General features: G+C 44.5%; 1 protein-coding gene across 3 annotated transcripts; it reads left to right on the top strand.

Moving 5' to 3' along the window:
- The first annotated feature begins 77 nt into the window (after positions 1-77).
- Positions 78-24,719, top strand: CANT1 (calcium activated nucleotidase 1). Of its 3 annotated transcripts, none has more exons than XM_056550717.1 (4): positions 78-174; positions 18,360-19,017; positions 22,113-22,316; positions 24,157-24,719. In XM_056550717.1, the coding sequence occupies exons 2-4, from the start codon at positions 18,387-18,389 to the stop codon at positions 24,525-24,527; spliced, it is 1,206 nt and encodes a 401-aa protein (XP_056406692.1). In that variant the 5' UTR covers positions 78-174; positions 18,360-18,386; the 3' UTR covers positions 24,528-24,719. The 3 variants fall into 3 exon arrangements, with proteins under 3 accessions (XP_056406692.1, XP_056406689.1, XP_056406691.1); XM_056550714.1 differs by lacking the exon at positions 78-174 and adding an exon at positions 9,101-9,322; XM_056550716.1 differs by lacking the exon at positions 78-174 and adding an exon at positions 17,891-18,095.
- The last annotated feature ends 627 nt before the right edge of the window (positions 24,720-25,346 follow it).

The raw sequence follows: 25,346 nt of genomic DNA on the forward strand, positions 1-25,346 counted from the left end.
CTGATAGGGGTCAGCGATGACAATGACACGTGACACCTGCGGCTCCTCACTCATGTGTCATTCATAGTGGACGATGCTTTCCCGTTACACTTCTGCTTCTGCAGCTTCACTTCCGCCACCTCAGATGTCACTGAGCCGCCCGCCCCGTCACTCCGTGAGGCCACGCCCCTTAAGGTGGACCTGGCTGCGCTGCGCCGCCCTATGTGATTGGCCCGTGTACACTACAGTGCCGCCTTAAATAGAGTCCAGTGTATAACGCGAGCATCCTAGAGATGTGTTCTGTATAGTGTTATCGGGGGAGATTTACCAAAACCTGTGCAGAGGAAGAGTGGTGCAGTTGCCCATAGCAACCAATCAGATTGCTTCTTTCATTTTCCACAGGCCTCTAAAGAGGCCTGTGGAAAATGAAAGAAGCAATCTGATTGGTTGCTATGGGCAACTGCACCACTCTTCCTCTGCACAGGTTTTGATAAATCTCCCCCATCATGTGTCATAGTACACGAGAGTGTAGATCCCATGGTCTCTGCGATTTCAAGCAGATTTTGCGTCAAATTCACAAAGGCCACGTTCACATTACGGATTTTTCAGGCAGAATACACATGAATTCCACACGGATTCTGCCTTACCTCCAATGGGTTTTCCTCTGCTCTGTTCACACGGCTGAATTTACGCAACAGAGGATTCACATTCTGGCAGAAGATTAAACATGGTTCCCCGGAATCCGACAGGGACCAATTAGGCTAGGTTCAGACTACGGAATTTCCGTCAGAAATTCCGCTTGCTAAAATGTCTAGCCTAGTGAATGGTTTTCCGTTTACAAATTCACACTTCGGAATTTGTGAAGTGGAAAATCCGCTTTGAAAATCCGCTAGAAAATTTCCGCCTGAAGAAAGGGGTTGCTCTTTCTTCAGGCGGAAATCCGCGCGGAACACATTGCAGTCTATGGGAGACTAATTCAGTCGGCGCAGGCGGAACTCGGAATCTCCGGGCGGAAATTTTCTGCCCGGAGATTCCGTAGTCTGAACCTAGCCTAAGGCTACGGAATTTCTGCCAGCAATTCCGCTTTGAAAATGCAGGCAAAAATTCCGCTTACTAAAATGTATAGTGTAGTGAATGGGTTTCCGTTCACAAATTCACACTTCGGAATTCGTGAACGGAAAATCCGCTTGAAAATTTCTGCCTGAAGGCGGAAATACTCGCGGGACACATTGCAGTCTATTGGAGACTGCAGTGTCCGCGCGGTCCTAGTGCCGACTGATTCAGTCAGCGCTGGCCGCACTCGGAATCTCCAGGCGGAAATTTTCTGCCCGGAGATTCCGTAGTCTGAACCTAGCCTTACACTACAGAATTTTTATGCGGATTCCACTTGAAGCCTGACCGCACAGAGATTCCAAGTGCGGCCAGCACCGAGTGAATCAGTCGGCACTAGGACCGTGCGGACACTGCAGTCTCCAATAGACTGCAATGTGTTCTGTGAGTATTTCCGCCTGAAGAATGAGCAACGCCATTCTTCAGGCAGAAATTTTCAAGCGGATTTTCCATTCACAAATTGCGAAGTGTGAATTTGTGAATGGAAACCCATTCTATACACTATACATTTTAGTAAGCAAAATTTCTGCCTGCATTTTCAAAGCGGAATTGCAGGCAGAAATTCCGTAGTGTGAACCTAGCCTTAATCTCAGCGCAATTCCGACGCTTCAAAATTTCATAGCAGAATTCGTTTCTGTAATGAATAGGATGGCTCTAAGGCTAGGTTCACACTACGGAATTTCTGCCGGAGATTTAGCCAGCGGCATTAAGACCGCACGGACTGCATTGCCGTCCCCATAGACGGCAATGCATTTCCGGGTGGATCTTTTGGGAGATCTGCTCAGAAATGCATTGACATCTATGGGGACGGCAATGCAGTCCGCACGGTCCTAGTGCCTCCGGCTTGATCTCCGGCAGATTCCACAGTGTGAACCTAGCCTTACTGTCCCCAGCAATCAGCGCCAAATAATCACCAGTACCGGAGGACTCTGCTGCAAGCAGAATTTCCATAATGTGAACAAGACCTAAAAGCCTGTAAGTCAATGGGACTTTGAATTTTAATTATTCCTATAGCAAATTGCTAAAATAAGCGCCAATTCCGCATATTTTTTGCCCTGTTTACCATGATGCAGAAAGGACCCTGATCCATGGAGGAATTCAGTGGGAAAATTATCTTCACTTTCCTCAATTTTGGGTAGTGGGAACTAGTCAGATCTGACGACTAATGTTTACTGTGTGGGGTTGGGCCATGTCATAGGACCCTTGCATACTGCAGAATTATTACGAGTAGAATCTTCCAGAAGAATCGGCACTTAATGGCCTCGTGTGCATGAAGGACCATGATACGGCACATTTCCGAGCAGTCCAAGTGCCGGCAATGTCCTCACGAAAATTTTCCATGCGGACATTCCACTGTGTGAACATAGCATAAGTGTCTGACAAATGCTGCTACCACCTCTGGACCCTGCACCTATCTCTAGGCATAAAGATTTACTAAACCGATTTACTAAGCCGATACTTTTTTGTTTTTTTAGCGTGTCCTGAATATTCCCAACAGATTGTTTAATATATTTATCTTTAGTTTGCACTGAGACCAACAAAGTAGAACACAAAACCTTACAGTAAATGCAAATTCTTGACTAATTAATGACGTGATGTGTGCAATTTGGTGCAAATTGTCCCATAATGGTGAAACTGAATGCAGAGGGGCAGCCATAAGAAATCAACCAAATACACTAACCAGCAAGTAGACTGTTAAAAAAATCTGACGAAATGTGAAAGCAAAACCCTAAAGGTCCATACACACTATGGAATCACTACATGGAGATATTCCGGGCAGAGGTTCCATCTGCAGTCGGCGCTGCCAAAACCCATTGCCGCTTCAACCACATGGCCATGCCCATTGTCGACAATGCAGTCCGGTTGGAATTCCCCCAAAAGAATGAACATGTTTCGTTCGAATTTCTGCTGCAGAATTTTCTGATGTGGAAATTTTGCATTGCATATGGTAGATGAATTCAACTGCTGCACAAATATTTTCAAGCAGAATATCTCAGATCAGAAATTTCCTAGTGTGAATGTAGCCTAAGAAAATGACACGAATCCTCCTCAATCCTAAAGCAGAATTTGGTGCGAATATTTAAAGTCTCATTGACTTTACTCATGGATTCCATTTGCCGGAAGGATGAACATGTACATTCTTAAGGCGGAATTCGGACCTATGGCGGAAACTTCCGTACAGAAAATTACTCTGTGTACACTAGTCCTAATATCATGTTCACATGGCGTAAAATGTGCAGAATGTCCGCACTGAAAACGTGCTGATATTCCACACATTTGTCCGATCCGGCAGGCACTAGGACCTTCCGGAAAATCCGTCGTCTCATAGATGGCAATGAATTTATGAGCGGAATCCGCAAAAAGAATGGACAAGTCACATATGCTGGAATCAAGGCAGATGCTTCTGCTGCAGAGATTCCACTGTGTGAACAGTGCAGGACAATCCCATTGAAATCAATAGGAATCTGCTGCAGTGGAATGTCTGTGCGGAATATTTCAGTGTAATTCCGCACAGACATTCCACTGTGTGAATATACCTTTCAGCTGTATAATGTCCGCACAAAGAATCTCCGTGCAGACATTCCATACACAGGAATGCGCCATCTCATAGACGGTAATGCATTCCATGCAGTCTCCACACAAAGAATGAATGTGTTAATTCTTAGTGCAGACACGGAAAATGGAATTTCCATGCTGGAAACATCTGGCACGTAAATTCCACCATGTGCACAGAGCAGCAGAATCCTGTTGAATTCAATGGGACTCTGCTGCAGCCGAATTTCCGTGCAGAATTTCACTTGGAATGTCCGCACAGAAATTCTGCCGTGTAAATATAGCCTTACTGTACGGCTATGTGTGTGTGTGTGCACAACATTAAGGGTTTGTGCTAGAGGACTGAATGGGATTGGGATCCCACAGGGCCCAATATTAAACTTGTGGGAGAGGGCGGTATTAAGAATGGAGTGGGCTGGAGCAGGTGGTACAGTAAAAACTCCTGTGGAAGCGGATGGGAATGGTCAGAAATCCAGCGGGATCCAGCACAGGACTCTAGTTTGTGCCTCTTTGTGAAGTCATATCCTAAACCAGCTATTACAAAACTACAATTCCCATCATTTGGCAGTTGTAGTTTTGCAACAGCTGGAGATCCACAGGTTGGGGAACACTTCTCAAAACTATGCAGTCTGCAACTATTTCATAACCCCTTTAGGACGCAGGACGCATGTTTACGCATTTCAGCTCTGTTGTGCTACATACCAGTGGGTCCTGCTGTTATCAGTAGCCGGGATCACTTTAGATAACTTTGATTGGGGCATTTAAAAGTGGTAAAACTGTCAGTTTGGGGGGCTGATTGGGACCTCCACAGCAAAATTGCAGGTCCCAATCAGCTGATATGATGGCTGGAGGGCCCTCCCCTGCCTCACTGCCATCTGATCGTCACCTTGCTTCTCTGATCAATGTGAGAAAGTGATCAAAAAATTTAAAAGTTGTAAAATAAAACAAAACCTATATATAGAATTGTATGATACTACAGAATAAAGATAAAAGGCGGAGATTTATCAAAACCTGTAGTGAAGGAGTAACATAGTAACATAGTTCATAAGCTTGAAAAAAGCCCAGAGTCCATCAAGTCCAACCTATAACAATAATAAGTCCCTATTGAGTTGATCCAGAGGAAGGCAAAAAAAAAACTCATTCCTTCCCGATTCCAAATATGTCATCAGAATAAATCCCTGGATCAACCTTCTGTCCTATAAATCTAATATACATAACCTGTAATTTTATTACTCCCCAAAAATGCATTCAGACCGCTTTTGAACTCTTTTAGGCTGCATTCACACCACGGCAGGGGGAGGGGCAAACCGGGCGCTCCCGTACCCCAGCCGGAACAGCCCGTGACTCCATTTACTTTAATGAGCCGACCGGAATCAAACGGTGACTCCGGTCGGCTCAGTTTTGACCCGTATCCGGTTTTGGACCGGACCTAAAACAGTAGTAAACTACGGTTTTAGGTCCGGTCAGGAAACTGCATTAAAGTAAATGGAGTCACGGGCTGATTCGGCTGGGGTACGGGAGCGCCCGGTTTGCCCCTCCCCCCGCCGGAAATCGGCACCCGTATGTACAAAACGTGGTGTGAATGCCGCCTTACAGAGTTCACCATGACCACCTCCTCCGGGAGAGAATTCCACAGTCTCACTGCTCTTACAGTAAAGAACCCCCCCGTCTGTGCTGGTGTAGGAACCTTCTTTCCTTTAGATGTAGAGGATGCCTCCTTGTTATAGATACAGTCCTGGGTATAAATAGGTCATGGGAGAGATCTCTGTACTGTCCCCTGAGATATTTATATATAGTTATTAGGTCTCCCCTAAGCCTTCTTTTTTCTAAACTAAATAATCCTAATTCTGATAATCTTTCTGGGTACTGTAGTCCTCCCATTCACCGTATTACCCTGGTTGCCCGTCTTTGAACCCTCTCCAGCTCCACTATATCTTTCTTGTACACTAGTGCCCAGTACTGTACACAGTATTCTATGTGTGGTCTGACCAGTACTGTACACAGTATTCCATGCGTGGTCTGACCAGTACTGTACACAGTATCCTATGTGTGGTCTGACCAGTACTCTACACAGTATTCTATGCGTGGTCTCACCAGTACTGTACACAGTATTCTATGCGTGGTCTGACCAGTACTGTACACAGTATTCTATGTGTGGTCTGACCAGTACTGTACACAGTATTCTATGTGTGGTCTGACCAGTACTGTACACAGTATTCTATGTGTGGTCTGACCAGTACTGTACACAGTATTCTATGTGTGGTCTGACCAGTACTGTACACAGTATTCTATGTGTGGTCTGACCAGTACTGTACACAGTATTCTATGTGTGGTCTGACCAGTACTGTACACAGTATTCTATGTGTGGTCTGACCAGTACTGTACACAGTATTCTATGTGTGGTCTGACCAGTACTGTACACAGTATTCTATGTGTGGTCTGACCAGTACTGTACACAGTATTCTATGTGTGGTCTGACCAGTACTGTACACAGTATTCTATGTGTGGTGTGACCAGTACTGTGCACAGTATTCTATGTGTGGTCTGACCAGTACTGTACACAGTATTCTATGTGTGCTCTGACTAGTGATTTGTACAGCGGTAGAATTATTTCCTTGTCGTGGGCATCAATGCCCCTATTGATGCCCCCCATGATTTTATTTGCCTTGGCAGCAGCTGCCTGACACTGGTCACTACAGCTAAATTTACTGTTAACTAAGACTCCTAAGTCCTTTTCCACATCAGTCGTCCCAAGTGTTCTCACATATAATACATGATGCTGCTGCCCATAGCAACCAATCAGATTGCTTCTTTTATTTTTCAAAAGGCCTCTGAAAAATGAAAGAAGCGATTTGATTGGTTGCTATGGGCAACAGCACCACTGCTCCTCTGCACAAGATTTGCTCAATCTCTCCCATCGTGTCATTTTTACCGAAAAGTGCACTGTGGAAATGGAATCCTTCCAAAAGTTGCATAACTGCATTTTTTTTTTCGTGTCAGTTACACCCTACAAATATTTTTATTTATTTTTTGTCGTAGATTTTGTTACAATGAGTAATGAGTCATGGCACATACAATTGGTGCTGCAAAAAAAAATTTTTTAAAAAAATAGCCCTCATGTAGGTCTGAAGGTGAATGTTGAAAAGGTTATGGCTATTAGAAGGTGGGAAGGAAAAAAGAAACCACAAAAATGAAAAATCGCTGCATCCTTAAAGGGCTCGTTCACACTACGTATTTTGTGAGCAGAATTATGCTTGGAAAATGAAATCCAGCAGCTTCCCATTTTTCTCAATAGGATTCCGATGCACCGTTTACAATACAGAATTTCAGCCGGTAAAATTCCAGACGCCCTGCTCTGAAATGCATCGACGTCTATTCACATGGCGCATTTCAGAGCGCTCCTAGCGCTGGCTTGTTTTGCCTGCGTCTGTTCCAGACGGATACTCCACCCAAAATATCTCTGCGCTGAGATTCCGTAGTGTGAAGGAGCCTTAAAGGGGTTGTGCGCTGCCCTGGCTTTCGGAGCTCCGCACGCAGCGTCCGGAAGTTCATTACTCCGAACGCTGTGTGCGGGCTTCCGTGTTCGCGGCCGCCGGGCGTGACGTCACGCCCACCCCCTCAACGAAAGTCTATGGGAAGGGGGTGTGACAGCGGTCGCGCCCTCTTCCCATAGACTTTCGTTGAGGGGGCCGGCGTGATGTCACGGAAGCCCGCACACAGCGTTCGGAGTAATGAACTTCCGGACGCTGCGTGCGGAGCTCCAAAACCCAGGGCAGCGCACAACCCCTTTAAAGCGGTACTCTGGCCCTAAGACATCTCAGACATCTTAGGTCCCGCCGCTGGGGACCCCCGCAATCTTGCATTCGGCACCCACCTCTTTGAGCTGCACACCGCACTGGTGCGGAGTATTGTGACGCCACGACTCCTCCCCCATGTGACGTCACCCCCGCAATGCAAGTCTATGGGAGGGGGCGTGACGGCCGTCACGCCCCCTCCCATAGACTTGCATAGCGGGGGCGGGGGTGAAGTCACACGGGGCGGAGTCATGGCGTCAGAATACTCCGGCCCCGTGGTCGGCACCTGGCAGTTTGTGAGCTGGCAGCGTGGTGTGCAGCTCAAAGAGGTGGGTGCCGAATGCAAGATTGCGGGGGTCCCCAGCGGCGGGACTCCTGCGGCCAGACATCTTATCCCCTATCCTGTGCATAGGGGATAAGATGTCTTAGGGCCGGAGTACCCCTTTAAGGATTAAGCAGAAATGGAACCTTATGGGATTTTACTTGCGGATTCCGTTACAGAATGGACATATCTATTCTTCTGGTGAAATTCGGATCCGTGTCAGAAACTTCCACATGACAATTACTCTGTGTAAACAGAGCTGCAGAAATCCTATTAAAATGAATGGTAGTCTACATAGTTACATAGTAAGTACGGTCGAAAAAAGACATATGTCCATCAAGTTCAACCAGGGAATTAAGGGGTAGGGGTGTGGTGCGATATTGGGGAAAGGGATGGGATTTTATATTTCTTTATAAGCATTAATGTTATTTTGTTCCAGGAATGTATCTAATCCTGTTTTAAAGCTGTTAATTTTTCCTGCTGTGACCAGTTCCTGAGGTAGACTGTTCCATAAGTCTGGTTTAGGGTCTATTCACACGTACAGTATCCTGCGCAGATTTGATGAGCAGATTAGAATCTGTGCTCAGTCATTTAATTTACATTGAAATCTGCTGCAGAAAATCCTGCGCATCAAATCTGCGTAGAATACTGTATGTGTGAATAGACCAGTAAGGCGGAATCCTTGCGAATTTTGCCTGATGTTCCTCAATGTTAACTTGCCCTTAGGCCATGTTCACACAACGTAATTTCTGATCGGAATCCAGCAGATTGCAGCAGAGTCCCATTGTTTTCAGTGGGATTCTACTGCTTCAGTGGAATTTCCAGTGAAGATGTTTCCGCCATGGAAATTACGATTCTTGTGTCCGCTGAGAGAATGAACATGTCAATTCTTTCGGAGAAATCCGCATGTAAATTAATTGCCGTCTATGGAGACAACGCGTTTCCGGGCAGTCCTAGCGTTGGCATGTTCCAGCCGGCACCTGCTATTTGCAGAATGTCCACGTTCCTGTTTTCTGGGCTGACATTCCGCTGAATTTCTGCTGTATGAACATAGCATTATTATGTCACTATGTGTGTGAGCGCAATCATCAAGCGTTTGTGCCTCCCTGTGAAGTCATTCCTTAAACCAGTGTTCCCCATTTTGTGGCTATTGCAAAACTACAATTCCCATCAATGGGCTATGATGGGAGTAGTAGTTTTGGACAGAACTCTGTCTGCAATAGTTTCCTAAAGTGCAATTGGGTTATCTTCGGCTGTTTAATGTGAGGGGCACTTATGGGGTGACATTGTTATGTGACTGGCACTCTGTACACTGGCTGGTTTGTCTTGTAAACCCTTGGGACAAGCAGCGTCGTAAAGTGTGTCGCCTGAGGCGATCTACGTCGTCACTACAACACATTCCTTTCAGTCAGCCATGAACTACAAGCGGCAGCCCGAGGCATGCCGGGAACACAGGATGCATGCCGGGTATTGTAGTTTGCAGCAGGAAGGCGGAAGTGCGGTGCCTGTGCTGGATTGGGACCATGGAGCAGTGATCAGCAGTTCACACGGGACCAGGACATCGGTGAGTAAAGACGGACAATGACAGTCACTGAGCCCGGTGTATTGTGGGAGGCAGCCTGGACACTCATCTCATTCAGACCTCATTCAGCCTTCTTCCCCATACACGGCCATGTAACCATAGATGCTCAGCTGTGATACATTGTATCTCTGGGATCCTGTGTGCAGATAGTTGTGTTTCATTGTATCCTGTTGTAGCACTACAACTCCCAGCATGCCCGGACAGCCTTTGGCATGTAACCATATGATGCTCAGCTGTGATACATTGTATCTCTGGGATACTGTGTGCAGATAGTTGTGTTTCATTGTATCCTGTTGTAGCACTACAACTCCCAGCATGCCCGGACAGCCTTTGGCATGTAACCATATGATGCTCAGCTGTGATACATTGTATCTCTGGGATACTGTGTGCAGATAGTTGTGTTTCATTGTATCTTGAAGCTATCGTAGCACTACAACTCCCAGCATGCCCAGACAGCCTTTGGCATGTAACCATATGAAGCTCAGCTGTGATACATTGTATCTCTGGGATCCTGTGTGCAGATAGAGTTGTGTTTCATTGTATCTTGTATCTATTGTAGCACTACAACTCCCAGCATGCCCAGACAGCCTTTGGCATGTAACCATAGATCAGTGATCTTCAACTTGCGGACCTCCAGATGTTGCAAAACTACAACTCCCAGCATGCCCGGACAGCCGTTGGCTGTCCGGGCATGCTGGGAGTTGTAGTTTTGCAACATCTGGAGGTCCGCAGGTTGAAGACCACTGCCATAGATGCTCAGCTGTGATACATTGTATCACTGGGATCCTGTGTGCAGATAGTTGTGTTTCATTGTATCTTGTATCTATTGTATCCTGTTGTAGCACTACAACTCCCAGCATGCTTGGACAGCCTTTGGCATGTAACCATATGAAGCTCAGCTGTGATACATTGTATCTCTGGGATCCTGTGTGCAGATAGAGTTGTGTTTCATTGTATCTTGTATCTATTGTATCCTGTTGTAGCACTACAACTCCCAGCATGCTTTGGCATGTAACCATATGAAGCTCAGCTGTGATACATTGTATCTCTGGGATCCTGTGTGCAGATAGTTGTGTTGTATCTTGTATCTATTGTATCCTGTTGTAGCACTACAACTCCCAGCATGCTTGGACAGCCTTTGGCATGTAACCATATGAAGCTCAGCTGTGATACATTGTATCTCTGGGATCCTGTGTGCAGATAGAGTTGTGTTTCATTGTATCTTGTATCTATTGTATCCTGTTGTAGCACTACAACTCCCAGCATGCTTTGGCATGTAACCATATGAAGCTCAGCTGTGATACATTGTATCTCTAGGATCCTGTGTGCAGATAGTTGTGTTTTCATTGTATCCATTTTATTGCACAGACTAGAATGGTTCTTATCTGCCAACACATTTTATCTTTCTATGTATCCTTTTGTAAAACTACAACTCCCATGCTAGGACTTGTAGTCTTGCAACAGCTGAAGGCACCCTGTATAGAAAACACTGCCTTAAAGCGTAACTCCGCTCACACTCCAGTGGCAGGATACCTGCGCAACTTCATAGCCCAAGACTAAGCGAGCAGGATACGGATTTGCCCGAAATCCCATAGACTTGAATGGGACTTCAGTCAAATCCATACACTGATCACTGTAGTATCGGGGTACGAAATTGTAGGAGATGTATACAGATGCCTCCGGAGCATGATCGCAGTATGGGGGGGGGGGGGGGGGGGCTGCATTGTGTAATTTCCGAAAAATATATGTATATCATTTAAGTCAATGTAATATCTCCTGCGTAACTGTTCCTATGGGGCAAGATATATATTAAGGGGAGATACATCGAATCCTGTCCAGAGGAAAACTTGCCCAGTTGCCCATAGCAACCAATCAGATCGCTTCTTTCATTTTGCAGAGGCCTTGCTGCACAGGTTTTGATAAATCTCACCCTAAATATTGGGATTTGACTGTCATGCCAACTTTGGGGCACTTTGGCGTAGGTTTAAAGGGGTACTCCGGTGAAAACCTTTTTTCTTTTAAATCAACTGGTGGCAGAAAGTTAAACATATTTGTAAATTACTTCTATTAAAAAAAAATCTTAATCCTTCCTGTACTTATTAGCTGCTGAATACTACAGAGGAAATTCTTTTCTTTTTGGAATGCTCTCTGATGACATCACGAGCACAGTGCTCTTTGCTGACGTTATTATAATAATAATAACGCTTTACTTATTGTTGTCCTTGGTGGGATTTGAACCCAAGGCCCCAGCACTGCAAGGCAGCAGTACTAACCACTTAGCCACCATGCTGCCCTTAGCATACATCTGCTATGCAAGATTAAGATTTTTTTAATAGAAGTAATTTACAAATATGTTTAACTTTCTGCCACCAGTTGGTTTAAAAGAAAAAAGGTTTTCACCGGAGTACCCCTTTAAAGAAGTAGTTCAGTATCTAATAAACTCATCTTCTGTACCAGCAGGCAGACTCCCCGCGATCTCCCACCTGGCACCCCAGCCGTGGACAACATGCCCCTCCATGTCCAAGATACCCGATCGCTGTATCTCCGGCTCTACCATAGAGACACATGGAGGGGGGGTGTCAGCCACAGCTTTGTGCGTTGGTCAACATGCCTCCATTCATGAGGAGAGAAGAGGTGCCGTACGGGAGATCATACGGTCGGACCCTTTCCCCATGTTATCTAAAACATCCCCCCCCCCCATGCTCCGAATAGAGGATGTGTTTTATTATACTTGATACCCTCTTTAAAGAAGTATTCCTGTCCTGTTTTTTCACCTACATGATAAGGGTCTGAGCACTGTGACCCCCCTCCTTAATACATAGAACTGAGGTGTTTAAATGAATGAAGCGCACTGCACTGGTCTATGGGGCAACCAGACCTTCCTAAGCTAAGTGCTCGGCAATGTTTGGAAGCCCCATAGAGAATGAATGGAGTGCTGGCCGTGCATGCACAGTGCACACCATTCTTTTTCAGGGACTTTTCACCTCTGTTCTACAGATTAATAGAGGTCCTATTGGTCATACACTTGCCGATTAGCATGTGACCCCCCCCCCCCCCCCCCCCTTCCTGTGAATCATTTTGGGAAATGAGAATGCCCCTTTAGGGTCTATTCACACGTACAGTATTCTGCGTAGATTTGATGCGCAGGATTTTGTGCTGCAGATTTCCATGTAAACTGGTTGACTGAACACAGCCTGAAATCCTGCGCATCAAATCTGCGCAGAATACTGTTCGTGTGAATAGACCCTTAAAGGGGTTATCCAGGAAAAAAACTTTTTTTTATATATCAACTGGCTCCAGAAAGTTAAACAGATTTGTAAATTACTTCTATTAAAAAATCTTAATCCTTTCAGTACTTATGAGTTTCTGAAGTTAAGGTTGTTCTTTTCTGTCTAAGTCCTCTCTGATGACACGTGTCTCAGGAACCGCCCAGTTTAGAAGAGGTTTGCTATGGGAATTTGCTTCTAAACTGGGCGTTTCCCGAGACACGTGTCATCAGAGATTACTTAGACAGAAAAGAACAACCTTAACTTCAGAAGCTCATAAGTACTGAAAGGATTAAGATTTTTTAATAGAAGTAATTTACAAATCTGTTTAACTTTCTGGAACCAGTTGATATATAAAAAATAGTTTTTTCCTGGAATACCCCTTTAAAGGAGTACTCTTGCTCCGTCTTACCTGGGCTGCAAAAATAATGAAAATAAACCATCACTCACCTTCCTGGGTTCCTGCGGAGCGCCACTACAGCTGATCGGTCCTCCGGTCCATCTTCTTCATACTTCCGTGTGAACGAAGCGTCACATCGTGACGCTTCGTTCACACGGAAGTATGAAGAAGATGGACCGGAGGACCGATCAGCTGTAGTGGCGCTCCGCGGGAACCCAGGAAGGTGAGTGATGGTTTATTTTCATTATTTTTGCAGGACGGAGCAGGAGTAGTCTGCACCAGAGTACTCCTTTAATGTTCTGCTAGCCTGAAGAATGGGTGTACTTAGTCCTCCCCACAGCACAGCCTATGTGCAATACCAGGTTGTACCAGGCATTGTAATTCGCCACCAGATAAGTGAATCGGCCACCATATTTATTGGATAGATGTTGGCCAGACCTTCCGTCTCCAATTAACATGTATGGAGACAGTCTGACTGCGTCCGATGGAGGTCGGGCAGTGTGTACCAAGTTTGTCAGGTTGATGGTAATTCCTGCAGAGACTCATTGTGGTGATGTCGTTATTATTGTCTACTAGTAATGGAGACGCATAAACGCGTCATTGTCCTAAGTCCATTACAGATGTGGCCATTTCTTTGCATGTGTTAATGTAAAAGCTGAATGGGCTGAACCAGTTGCAGTCCCTTTATCTCTGCACGTTATCAGGTGACAGACGTAGATAGGTGCAGGCTAATAGAATGACTTCAAAGGGGTGGCACACCCTGGAATACGTGGTATGTAGATCCGTGTTTACTCGATAGACAAGTTTTTCTTAGTATACACCTTGTTACACGTATACGGTATTATACTATTGTTTAAATGGCAGACAAGACTTGATACCTTGGGTTTACCTTCATTAACACTTTGAGTGACTGGGCAAATCCCGTTAACCAGAGCTATCCCAGTCTGTTGTTAAAGGGAAACCTGTCAAATTGAAAATGTTGTTAAAAAAGTGTGTGTGTGTGTATATATATATATATATATATATATATATATATATATATATATATATATAAAATTGGTATCCAGTTTTATGTATTAGCACTTATTCCAGCAAACCCCGCTGTATACCACCAGAATGACATACGTTAAGCATGTGCTGCAAACGCAGTATAAAATAATTATTACTTGTCCTTAAAGGGGTACTCCGGTGAAAACCTTTTTTCTTTTAAATCAACTGGTGGCAGAAAGTTAAACATATTTGTAAATGACTTCAATTCAAAAATCTTAATCCTTTCTGTACTTATTAGCTGCTGAATACTACAGAGGAAATTCTTTTCTTTTTGGAATTCTCTCTGATGACATCACGAGCACAGTTCTCTCTGCTGACGTTATTATAATAATAATAACGCTTTATTTATTGTTGTCATAAGTGGGATTTGAACCCAAGTCCCCAGCACTGCAAGGCAGCAGTGCTAACCACTGAGCCACCATGCTGCCCTTAGCATACATCTGCTATGCATGGTTGCTAAAATGGACAGAGATGTCAGCAGAGAGCACTGTGCTCGTGATGTCATCAGTGTTCCAAAAAGAAAGGAATTTCCTCTGTAGCATTCAGCAGCTAATAAGTACTGGAAGGATTAAGATTTTTTAATAGAAGTAATTTACAAATATGTTTAACTTTCTGCCACCAGTTGATTTAAAAGAAAAAAGGTTTTCACCGGAGTACCCCTTTAACGACGCAGGACGTATATTTACGTCCTGCGCCGGCTCCCGCGATATGAAGCGGGATCGCGCCGCGATCCCGCATCATATCGCGTGGGTCCCGGCGCTAATCAACGGCCGGGACCCGCGACTAATACCACACATCGCCAATCGCGGCGATGTGTGGTATTAACCCTTTAGAAGCGGCGGTCAAAGCTGACCGCCGCTTCTAAAGTGAAACTGAAAGTATCCCGGCTGCTCAGTCGGGCTGTTCGGGACCGCCGCGGTGAAATCGCGGTGTCCCGAACAGCTGATCGGACACCGGGAGGGCTCTTACCTGCCTCCTCGGTGTCCGATCGACGAATGACTGCTCCGTGCCTGAGATCCAGGCAGGAGCAGTCAAGCGCCGATAATGCTGATCACAGGCGTGTTAATACACGCCTGTGATCAGGATGAGAGATCAGTGTGTGCAGTGTTATAGGTCCCTATGGGAGAGATCAGTGTGTGCAGTGTTATAGGTCCCTATGGGACCTATAACACTGCAAAAAAAAAGTAAAAAAAAAGTGTTAATAAAGGTCATTTAACCCCCTTCCCTAATAAAAGTTTGAATCACCCCCCTTTTCCCATAAAAAAATAAAACAGTGTAAAAAAAATAAATAAATAAACATATGTGGTATCGCCGCGTGCGTAAATGTCTGAACTATAAAAATATATCATTAATTAAACTGCACGGTCAATGGCGTACGCGCAAAAAAATTCCAAAGTCCAAAAAAGCGTATTTTGGGAACTTTTTATAACATTAAAAAATGAATAAAAAGTGATCAAAAAGTCAGATCAAAACAAAAATCACACCAATAAAAACTTCAGATCACGGTGCAAAAAATGAGCCCTCATACCGCCCTGTACATGGAAAAATAAAAAAGTTATAGGGGTCAGAAGGTGACATTTTTAAACGTATACATTTTCCTGCATGTAGTTATGATTTTTTCCAGAAGTGCGACAAAATCAAACCTATATAAGTAGGGTATCATTTTAACCGTATGGACCTACAGAATAATGATAAGGTGTCATTTTTACCGAAATATGCACTGCGTAGAAACGGAAGCCCTCAAAAGTTACAAAATTGCGTTTTTTTTTCGATTTTGTCGCACAATGATTTTTTTTTCCGTTTCGCCGTGCATTTTTGGGTAAAATGACTAATGTCACTGCAAAGTAGAATTGGCGACGCAAAAAATAAGCCATAATATGGATTTTTAGGTGGAAAATTGAAAGGGTTATGATTTTTAAAAGGTAAGGAGGAAAAAACGAAAGTGCAAAAACGGAAAAACCCTGAGTCCTTAAGGGGTTAAGGACAAGTAATAATTATTTTATACTGCGTTTGCAGCACATGCTTAACGTATGTCATTCTGGTGGTATACAGCGGGGTTTGCTGGAGTAAGTGCTAATCCCTTTATCCCTTGCCTGGCCTCACCTCCTTTGTTTCAGTAGCTTTTTATTTTATTGTTTTGTGGACATTTTTTATTTATTTATTTATTTTTTATAGACTAGTTGTATTTCTTTATCACACCATTTTATCCACTATTAAGGAACTTAAAAGTCTACTGTACGGTAAAAATAACCAAATTTATATCTTTATAATAAATATATCATACATTTTTATATCAGTTAGGGCTTGTTCGCATCCGGCCTCAGTCACTTCTTCCCTCCATCGCTTGCTAAAAAGCGGCGGAGGAAAACTGATGCTATAACTGATCCCATTCATTTAAATGGGACAGTTCACATTCATCCGGCGTCTCAGTTTGGATGCCGAACGGCACTGGACAGGGGAAAACAAAGGACGCCGGATGCTACATAACTGATGCATGTCGTCATGACGTATATGAACCCAGCCTTGGTAGTCACTAATATACAAACTGTTTCCTTACATCATTCATACATTAGGAGCCACGTGGGCATGGTTTCACCAACAGTAGTCAATTGTGACATAATACCGTATCTCTGGCTGAGACCACCCCCTTTAAAGGAAAACTGTCAGCTTGCTCCCCCCCTCTCCCCCCCACGCTGTTAGGCCTTACTCTTCTATTTTCTGTATATGCTAATGAGGTGCTAATTGGCACCGGCCGGGCTAACTAGCACTCTGACGTTAGCGTTTTTGGCCGCAGCGTTGCCCAGCTCATAAATATTCCTCCCCTCCCTCCGCCTCTCCCTGCTCTGTAATGAATAGGGAGAGGCGAAGGGAGGGGAGGAATATTGATGGGCTGGGCGGGGCTGCGGCAGACGTCAGAGTGCCAGTTAGCCCGGCCACTGCAAGTTAGCACCTAATTAGCATATACCGAAAATAGAAGTTTACGGCCGAACGGCGTGGCAGATCTGGGCACGTTAAGCATCAAACTGATCAGCTTCCCCCGCTCTATCAGCCAGTACTGCTAGTTAGTGCGGGGGGGGGGGGGGGGGGGGAACTGACAGTTTTCCTTTAAACCAGGTAGAAAACTGTTTGGCCTATTGAAATCTATGGGCCCATGGGGCTATCCCCTTTTGACGTATTTTGTGGATGCAAAGCCTGAAGAAAGCCTCACAACTTTGTTATTGGGACATAAGCCTGTAAGCACAGCTATTTGGGTTTATGTGCCCTTACAGTACTTGCTTGTCACCCGCACTTTTGTTTAGGTTAGTACTGAAGTGAATGGGAACAGCTAATTTGAAAGAGAGGCGCCCCCTTGTGGAAGTGCATGCATAAAGTCACCTTCCTTTAAAATGTACCTATCCCTTTAAAAAAATGATATAATTATATATTATTGTATAAAAACGTGTATGTTTTATCAGATTAACCCTTCAGAGATGACCTGATTTTAGTGCTCTCACTGCTGTTGTTGAGCCTTCCTGAAGGTCCCCTCCATGGTGCACAGCTATTTTTCATTCTCTCCATTTTAGGGTGAGGGGAACAGAGCTTGGCTGCTTACCAGTAGTACACACACAGGACTTCCTCCCTTACTTCTCTAGCTAATCCCAGCACAACACATCATATACCCTCATCTATGCCTTTACATAGTGCTGGTGAAAGTGCACCCCAACAGTACTATAGAAGACATGTTTAGGTGAAAAGGTGTCACTGCTACACTGGCTTTGCAGGGTACTATTAGCATAAAGGAACAAAGCAAGAAAAGGTTTACAATAAGCCCCACGGCTGCTGACGTGAGAGGGAAGCTGTTATCTTGTATGGAAAGTGAAGATGGTCTGGAGAATTACAGCTTGCAGGGATACATCCCAGGCCTACTTTCTCTCCCCACTTCCTGCAATCCGTCTTGCAGAGGCTGTGAGTAGAGACAGATTTCCCCCAACAACAGGCAATGGACAGCAGATAAAGAGAGACACCTCGTGGCTTTAAGACTTTAAGGCTGTTTTTTGGGGTAAGGAGTCATCTTTTGTAAATGACATAGTTGCATAGTACGGAGGGGGAAAAAAAAAAAAGCAACATGTCCGTCAAGTAATAAAGTAATTTATGAAAATGTTAGGAATAATCCAATAGGCTATCATATGGACGGAAGTTGTTTAAACAATAGTAATCGTTTGAGTTTGGCGTATGTGAAAAAAAGTGGGAAATGTGATGACATTTTTAGTTATGTCAGTTTTTTTTCCCCTCCATTTATCTTTCTGCTTTTTTTTTCTACCAGGGTCCTGACTTACAACACTGATGCCTTATGAATCCCTACACACTACTGGAATGTAAAGAGTCTATGAACCCCCTGCGGATCAGTGTGGGTGGCCTCCCTGTTTTGGCTTCCATGACAAAGACTGCAGACCCCCGTTTCCGGCCACGCTGGCGTGCCATTGTAGTGTCCTTTTTAGGCTTAGCCTTATTGCTGTTGCTGCTGTGCTTCCATCGATCTTCAAACCCGAGGACTGTATTACCTAATGTTCACAATTGGAAGATGGTTCAACCCTTAGCTGGTGAACTGTATAATGACACCTACCCACTCTCTCCAGCCCAGAAGACTCCGGATGGTCTTCGGTATCAAATTGCCGTTATTGCAGACTTAGACACTGCCTCTCGCAGCTCCAAAGAAAGCACTTGGGTCAGCTATCTGAAGAAAGGTCACCTAACACTTTTCAATAGTGGCAACCGAGTTACAGTAGAGTGGGAGAAAGAGGACATTGTCTTAGAAACACACTTGGCAGAAAAAGGGAGAGGAATGGAACTGTCTGAGCTAATAGTTTTTAATGGAAAGTTGTATTCGGTGGATGATCGTACAGGTGTTATCTACAGGTTGGATGGAAACAAAGCTGTACCATGGGTCATACTGACAGATGGAGATGGCTCGGTGGATAAAGGTGAGTGTTTAAAGCTTCCATTTTAAGCATTGTCCTGTATTAGATCAAAGCAGTATGCATGACCCTTATTCCATCTTGCTCTAATGTGTATCAACATTAGAAGAAAAAGAATCTGACAAAGGGATAAATGCCATCATGATAATATATGCAACGTACACACGGAAAACCAGTGTGTGACACTCCTAGGTATTACAGATTTATTTTTATCTTATAATTCATTAAAGGTGTTCCCTGTTTTGAAATACAATTGAAAGGTAGGGTCACACGTAGCACATCCACAGTAGGTTTCCCACAGCTGAAATTCTGCAGCGGTAAATCTGCAAGCGGAACCCATTGACCTCAATGAGTAGCAACATAATCTGCAAATGTAATTTCAGTGGCAGATACCCCACTGCGGGTGTGCTACGTGTAATTCTACCCTTATGGAGTTTTCTCATCTCATAACCTAATGTCATACTACTAAGTTTTGTCAGCATTTTATGGTGGTTGGAAAGGGTCCAACTTCAAAGACCCCACTGATCCTGAGAATGTGTTATAGTCACATACAGAAGATATAGATTGTCATATCTGTTTCCTTTTGGCTAAGCTAGTGTGCAGAATTCAAGGGATTCCCTTGTCTTTACTCCTAACCGCCATGAGGAGGTGTGGATTTTACTACTCTTTCATCAGCGCTACCATGACTTGGGGATTTACTGCATAGTCAGGAATGGGGTTAAAGATTTGATCAGTGGTGATCAAGGAGTTGAGACCTCTACCAATCCTTAAAAGAAATAGACAGCAGCACTCATTGAATGTGCTTTCTCATTTTTGATCATCACCACTTGGCTCTGCTCCTTGAGCGTTGTGTAGATTGACCGAAAGCTACCTGTTCATTTTAGTGATTGTGGAGGTCTTAAAGGAGTTCTGTAGTGAAACATAACTTATCCCCTATCCAACCTTAGGGGATAAGTTAAAGATTGCAGGGGGTCCAACCACTGGGATCCCCCGCAATCTCCTGAATGGGGACCGGCAGTCTGCTGGTAGGGAGCGTGCCGACCCCTGCACGGAGCGGCAGCAGACACGCCCCTCCATGTATCCCATAGAGCCCCCCATGACCTATAACATATCCCCTATCCCACCAATCAAAACTTTTGAAATGTCATTAGGATATGTCTGAAGATTATTAAAGGGGTTGTTCAGTATTAGTAAAACGCTACTTTGTGTTTTGCAAAGACCGCACCATCACAGGTTGTATGCCATACTTCAGATTAGTAGAACATTTAGAAGTGTGAACGAAGTCGCACTCACCCGAACGTGTTTACAGCGTGGTAAATTCTTTAATTCCATCATGAACAGCAGTGAAGAAATGAAGCTACAATTCCATAGCGGGGAGCGAGAGCTGGCAAGCTCTCAGATGCAGGGCACACCACTGATAGGCTACTAGTTTTGCGTCACCTGCGGACGCAGGTGACGCAAAACTAGTAGCCTATCAGTGGTTTGCCCCATTTCTGAGAGCTTGCCAGCTCTCACTCTCCCAGCTATGGAATTGTAGCTTCATTTCTTCACTGCTATTCATGTAAGAATTTAAAGAATTTACCACGCTGAAAAACACCTTCGGGTGAGTGCGACTTCGTTCATTCTTCTAAATGTTCTACTGTCTATGCTATCTATGCTATTGAAGTCTGCACTTAAGAATTCAGCAACCTACAGTATACACCGAAGTGACTAGGAGCCTTATATTGGGATTACTTTTACCTGAGCAGTGCCTGGTCTATATTCTATCCTTCCCATTGTATTATACTTCAGATTAGTCCTATTCACTTTACTGCAGTTGAGCTGCAATACCAGACACAATCTGTGGGCAATAGTATTGCTGTTTTATACCGGACAACCCCCTTAAGGGTCAGAGCCAGGAGTAGAACAGTAGGTACCAGGTGAACAACTAAGAGAGTGACATGAGAGATTTCCAAGCTGAGGTCAAGATCAGGGTCAGTTAGGAGTTGGAATTGGGCTCATTAGTACAAGAAACGAGAGCCAGAAAAAGGGCAAAAAGACAGGCATGGCATTGGTGGGTGAATACCCTGAAGCCATTGACAGGCCCTGTTTGCCTAGCAGTGACCACTACCAGCTAAGTTGAGGGGAAAAATAAGAGCATGATCCAAGATGGCTGCAGCTGTCACCAGTACCACAGGGGGTGACAGTCGCATTAAATTGCCTAGAAACTGAAAGTGGCTGCCACCTTTACTGGCACCATTATGTGGAGACACAACTACTTGCTGGAGCTGGGCGAAATGAGTAACAAGATGAAGGGACCACATTAATTTGTTTTTTTAATTTCTCATTATTTTCAGGAATTGTTCTACAGATTACCTATAGACTTCATTGAATATTGTGCAGGCAACACAGCCTGGACGCCAGGGTCATACAGTTTACCTGCCCAGATACAATGTACTCAGAACAGGAAAGAGATTTGTTCTGCTGCTTTGTTTAGCTTATAGAAGAATGCCTACATTGGATACAGTCATAGCAAACATTCAAGCGTAAGCAAAACCAGGTTTATATTGTCTTTTTAGCCTCTAGATGTATATGGGAGTGCTCCCTTCATTGAAAATGGCGAGGAAGTGAAAGACATTGCGCGCATGTTTTAAATGTGTCACCTGCTCCCCAAAAGTCCCACCAGACCCTTCCTTCCCTCTTAGTCACAGCAATGTTAGGGAAAAAAAAGAAAAAAGAGAAAGGGCACGCGGCCCCTATTTAAGTAATGTTAGACAATAGTGGTCCAAAAAGAAGATACGGTAAGAATCCCACTCACCATGTAGTGTTGCGCTGAGAGCACAACACCTCTGTTCGCATGTGGAGTGGGTATCAATGGTCCTGCAGCTCGCAATCCTTCCGATCGCTGTCTTCAGTCATCGGTGATAGATACATGTGAAAAAAACGGATATTTCCTGCGGCGCTGGACCAAATCGTTGAAAAGAGACCAAGCTCTTGGTATTAAAATAATTTAGCATTTATTTAATAGCACATACAACGCATTTCAAGCCCGTCTGCTTATATTATATGTTGTTCGTTGTATATAAAGATAAATACTCATATTCCACATCTTATTATTGTAGGTTTTAAAGCTGAGTGGCTTGCGGTGAAGGATGAACTCTTGTATGTTGGGGGACTTGGAAAGGAGTGGACAACCACTACTGGCAAGGTCCTAAATGAAAACCCTGAATGGATAAAGGTAGTAGGGCCCCACGGGGACGTACAACACCAAAACTGGGTTCCCAACTACAACTTGTTACGAGAAGCTGCTGGAATAAAGCCCCCAGGTAAATTAATGAATATAGAATAGCTGTAGGGACATCATTTTTTTCCACCCAAAAATATAAAAAAAAATGCAATTAATGTATATTACAAATATACAAATAATAGTATTATCTACATTATATGAATTTTTTTTTTAACGATAGGAACACTTTAAGGGATAAACAAATGGTAAAGTACGGTAGGCATTATGCATTACGGTTGGTGATGTTCTTTAAAGTGTACCTGTCGCCAACAAAAACTTTTGATCTAATGTAGATAATACCATTATGTATAATTGCAATATACATTGATTAAAAAAATTGTATATTTTTGGGTGAAAAAAATGCTGTCCCTGCAGCTATTGCCTGTGTGTGTCTGAGGAGTCCAAATACAGGAAGTGAGGGCAGGAAAAGCAGGGATCTGTGCAGGCTCCTGGCTTGTCAATCATCCTGCTGTGTGAGCTGGGGGCGTGTCATGGAGCCTCAGTGTGCAGAGCCCCGCTTGTCCTCAGTGTGCAGAGCCCCGCTTGTCCTCAGTGTGCAGAGCCCCGCTTGTCCTCAGTGTGCAGAGCCCCGCTTGTCCTCAGTGTGCAGAGCCCCGCTTGTCCTCAGTGTGCAGAGCCCCGCTTGTCCTCAGTGTGCAGAGCCCCGCTTGTCCTCAGTGTGCAGAGCCCCGCTTGTCCTCAGTGTGCAGAGCCCCGCTTGTCCTCAGTGTGCAGAGCCCCGCTTGTCCTCAGTGTGCAGAGCCCCGCTTGTCCTCAGTGTGCAGAGCCCCGCTTGTCCTCAGTGCGCAGAGCCCCGCTTGTCCTCAGTGCGCAGAGCCCCGCTTGTCCTCAGTGCGCAGAGCCCCGCTTGTCCTCAGTGCGCAGAGCCCCGCTTGTCCTCAGTGCGCAGAGCCCCGCTTGTCCTCAGTGCGCAGAGCCCCGCTTGTCCTCAGTGCGCAGAGCCCCGCTTGTCCTCAGTGCGCAGAGCCCCGCTTGTCCTCAGTGCGCAGAGCCCCGCTTGTCCTCAGTGCGCAGAGCCCCGCTTGTCCTCAGTGCGCAGAGCCCCGCTTGTCCTCAGTGCGCAGAGCCCCGCTTGTCCTCAGTGCGCAGAGCCCCGCTTGTCCTCAGTGCGCAGAGCCCCGCTTGTCCTCAGTGCGCAGAGCCTCGCTTGTCCTCAGTGCGCAGGACAAAAATATAAAAATTTTTTAACCAATGTATATTACAAATATTCATATAATTGTATTATCTACATTATATAAAAAGTTTTTTTGACAACAGGTACACTTTTATCAGGTTGGTCCAGGAGACTGACAGTAAAAGCTAATTCATTACTCTATAGCCAGTTTCTACTGTTCCAGAATCCAGTAGGGGTGTGCTTTACACCACCGAGCTGATGCTTGGCCTTTGGATTGGTGATCTTAGACCATGGAAACTTATGAGATGCATCAGAGGATAATCAATTTGTATGGACTACGCATATCAACACTCTGCATGCTTTCTTGTATGGTCTACCAAACTGTGGCTGAATTCTTCTTGTTTCCACCACAAAACACACAGTTTTCTGCAACAGATCTAGCAGAACATAAATTCTTGAACTGACTTGTGGCATGCTGTGATGTTGACATGTTTCCAGTTTCCGAGCTCCTCAGTATGACCCACACTACTAGCATTTGTTTTATAGAGATTACATGACTGCTTTATTTAATGCACCATTTTGCAAAGATGTGGCTAAAACACCTGAACTCAATAATGCAAAGGACCTTTGGCCATATAATGTGTGTGTATATTTCCCAACATATTTGCCTTCTGTGTCGTAAGATGTTTGGAGCTGTAGTTTTCACTATATTTCACACGTTTATACCATTTTACCCACTATCCAGGTTACTTGATCCATGAATCTGCTGCATGGAGTGACTCCCTGCATAGCTGGTTTTTCCTGCCACGCCGAGCCAGTAAGGAAAGGTACAGTGAGAAAGAGGATGAACAGCGTGGTGCGAACATCCTTCTCCGAGCGTCTGCGGATTTCTCCGACATAACACTATCTCACGTGGGGACACACAATCCCACCCATGGATTCTCCTCCTTTAAATTCATCCCAGGCACAGATGATCAGATCATTGTTGCTCTAAAGTCAGAAGAAAACAATGGTGAAGTGGCTACATACATCACAGTCTTTATTTTGGATGGTCGAATCCTATTACCCGAGACTAAGATTGGTGACGTTAAATATGAGGGAATTGAGTTCATCTGATGATATGTCCTTTTGGTATCAAATTCGTGAACAAAGAAAACCAAACACCATTTTACCATTGTTGATAATATTTATGAATAAAATGATGAAATGGATGGCGGTGACAGATTAATCCAATTGTTGACAATGTATCTCTGAAATACCAAGTGGTGGCTGTCTTCTGGCCTTTTTATTAAAAAATATTTTTAGTAAGTGTTTTTATTTTTATTTTCCTTAGGCAGTTTGCATTGTAGATAAGTGACAAGCCTAAGGGGGAGGGGGGCATTATAATAGCACTAAAGACTGTGGGGGAGATTTATCAAAACTTGTGCAGAGGAAGAGTTGACCAGTTTCTCATAACAACCAATCAGATCGCTACTTTTATTTTTCATATTTCTTTAATTTTTTTCTTAATTAAAGAAGCAATCTGGTTATTATGGGCAACTGGACAACTTCTCCCTTGCAAAGGTATTGATAAATCTTTCCCTGTGACTTTTTTGGGGGAGATCTATTAATTCCTATGGAGAGGAGCAGTTGTCCAGTTGCCCATAGCAACCAATCAGATTGCCTTTTTTTATTTGGGAAAATGAAAGAAGCGATCTGGTTGGTTGCCATGGACATCTAGTTTGTTTTTAACAGTGAGAATAGCAGAGGCTTACTATGTGAAAGTATATATACTTGATTTGATTTTCTGTTCTATCTTCAGGACAGAGGATGATGGCGGAGGGGGTCCCATCACTGACACCCCGCGATCTCCAAAACGAGGCCCCAACTCTCCCTGTGCATGGAGCAGTGGGGTTGGCATGTTGGCAGTGGGGTTGCTTCCTGCACCGTCTTTGA

Source organism: Hyla sarda, chromosome 13 (assembly GCF_029499605.1).
Source record: "Hyla sarda isolate aHylSar1 chromosome 13, aHylSar1.hap1, whole genome shotgun sequence".
Lineage (NCBI taxonomy): Eukaryota > Metazoa > Chordata > Amphibia > Anura > Hylidae > Hyla > Hyla sarda.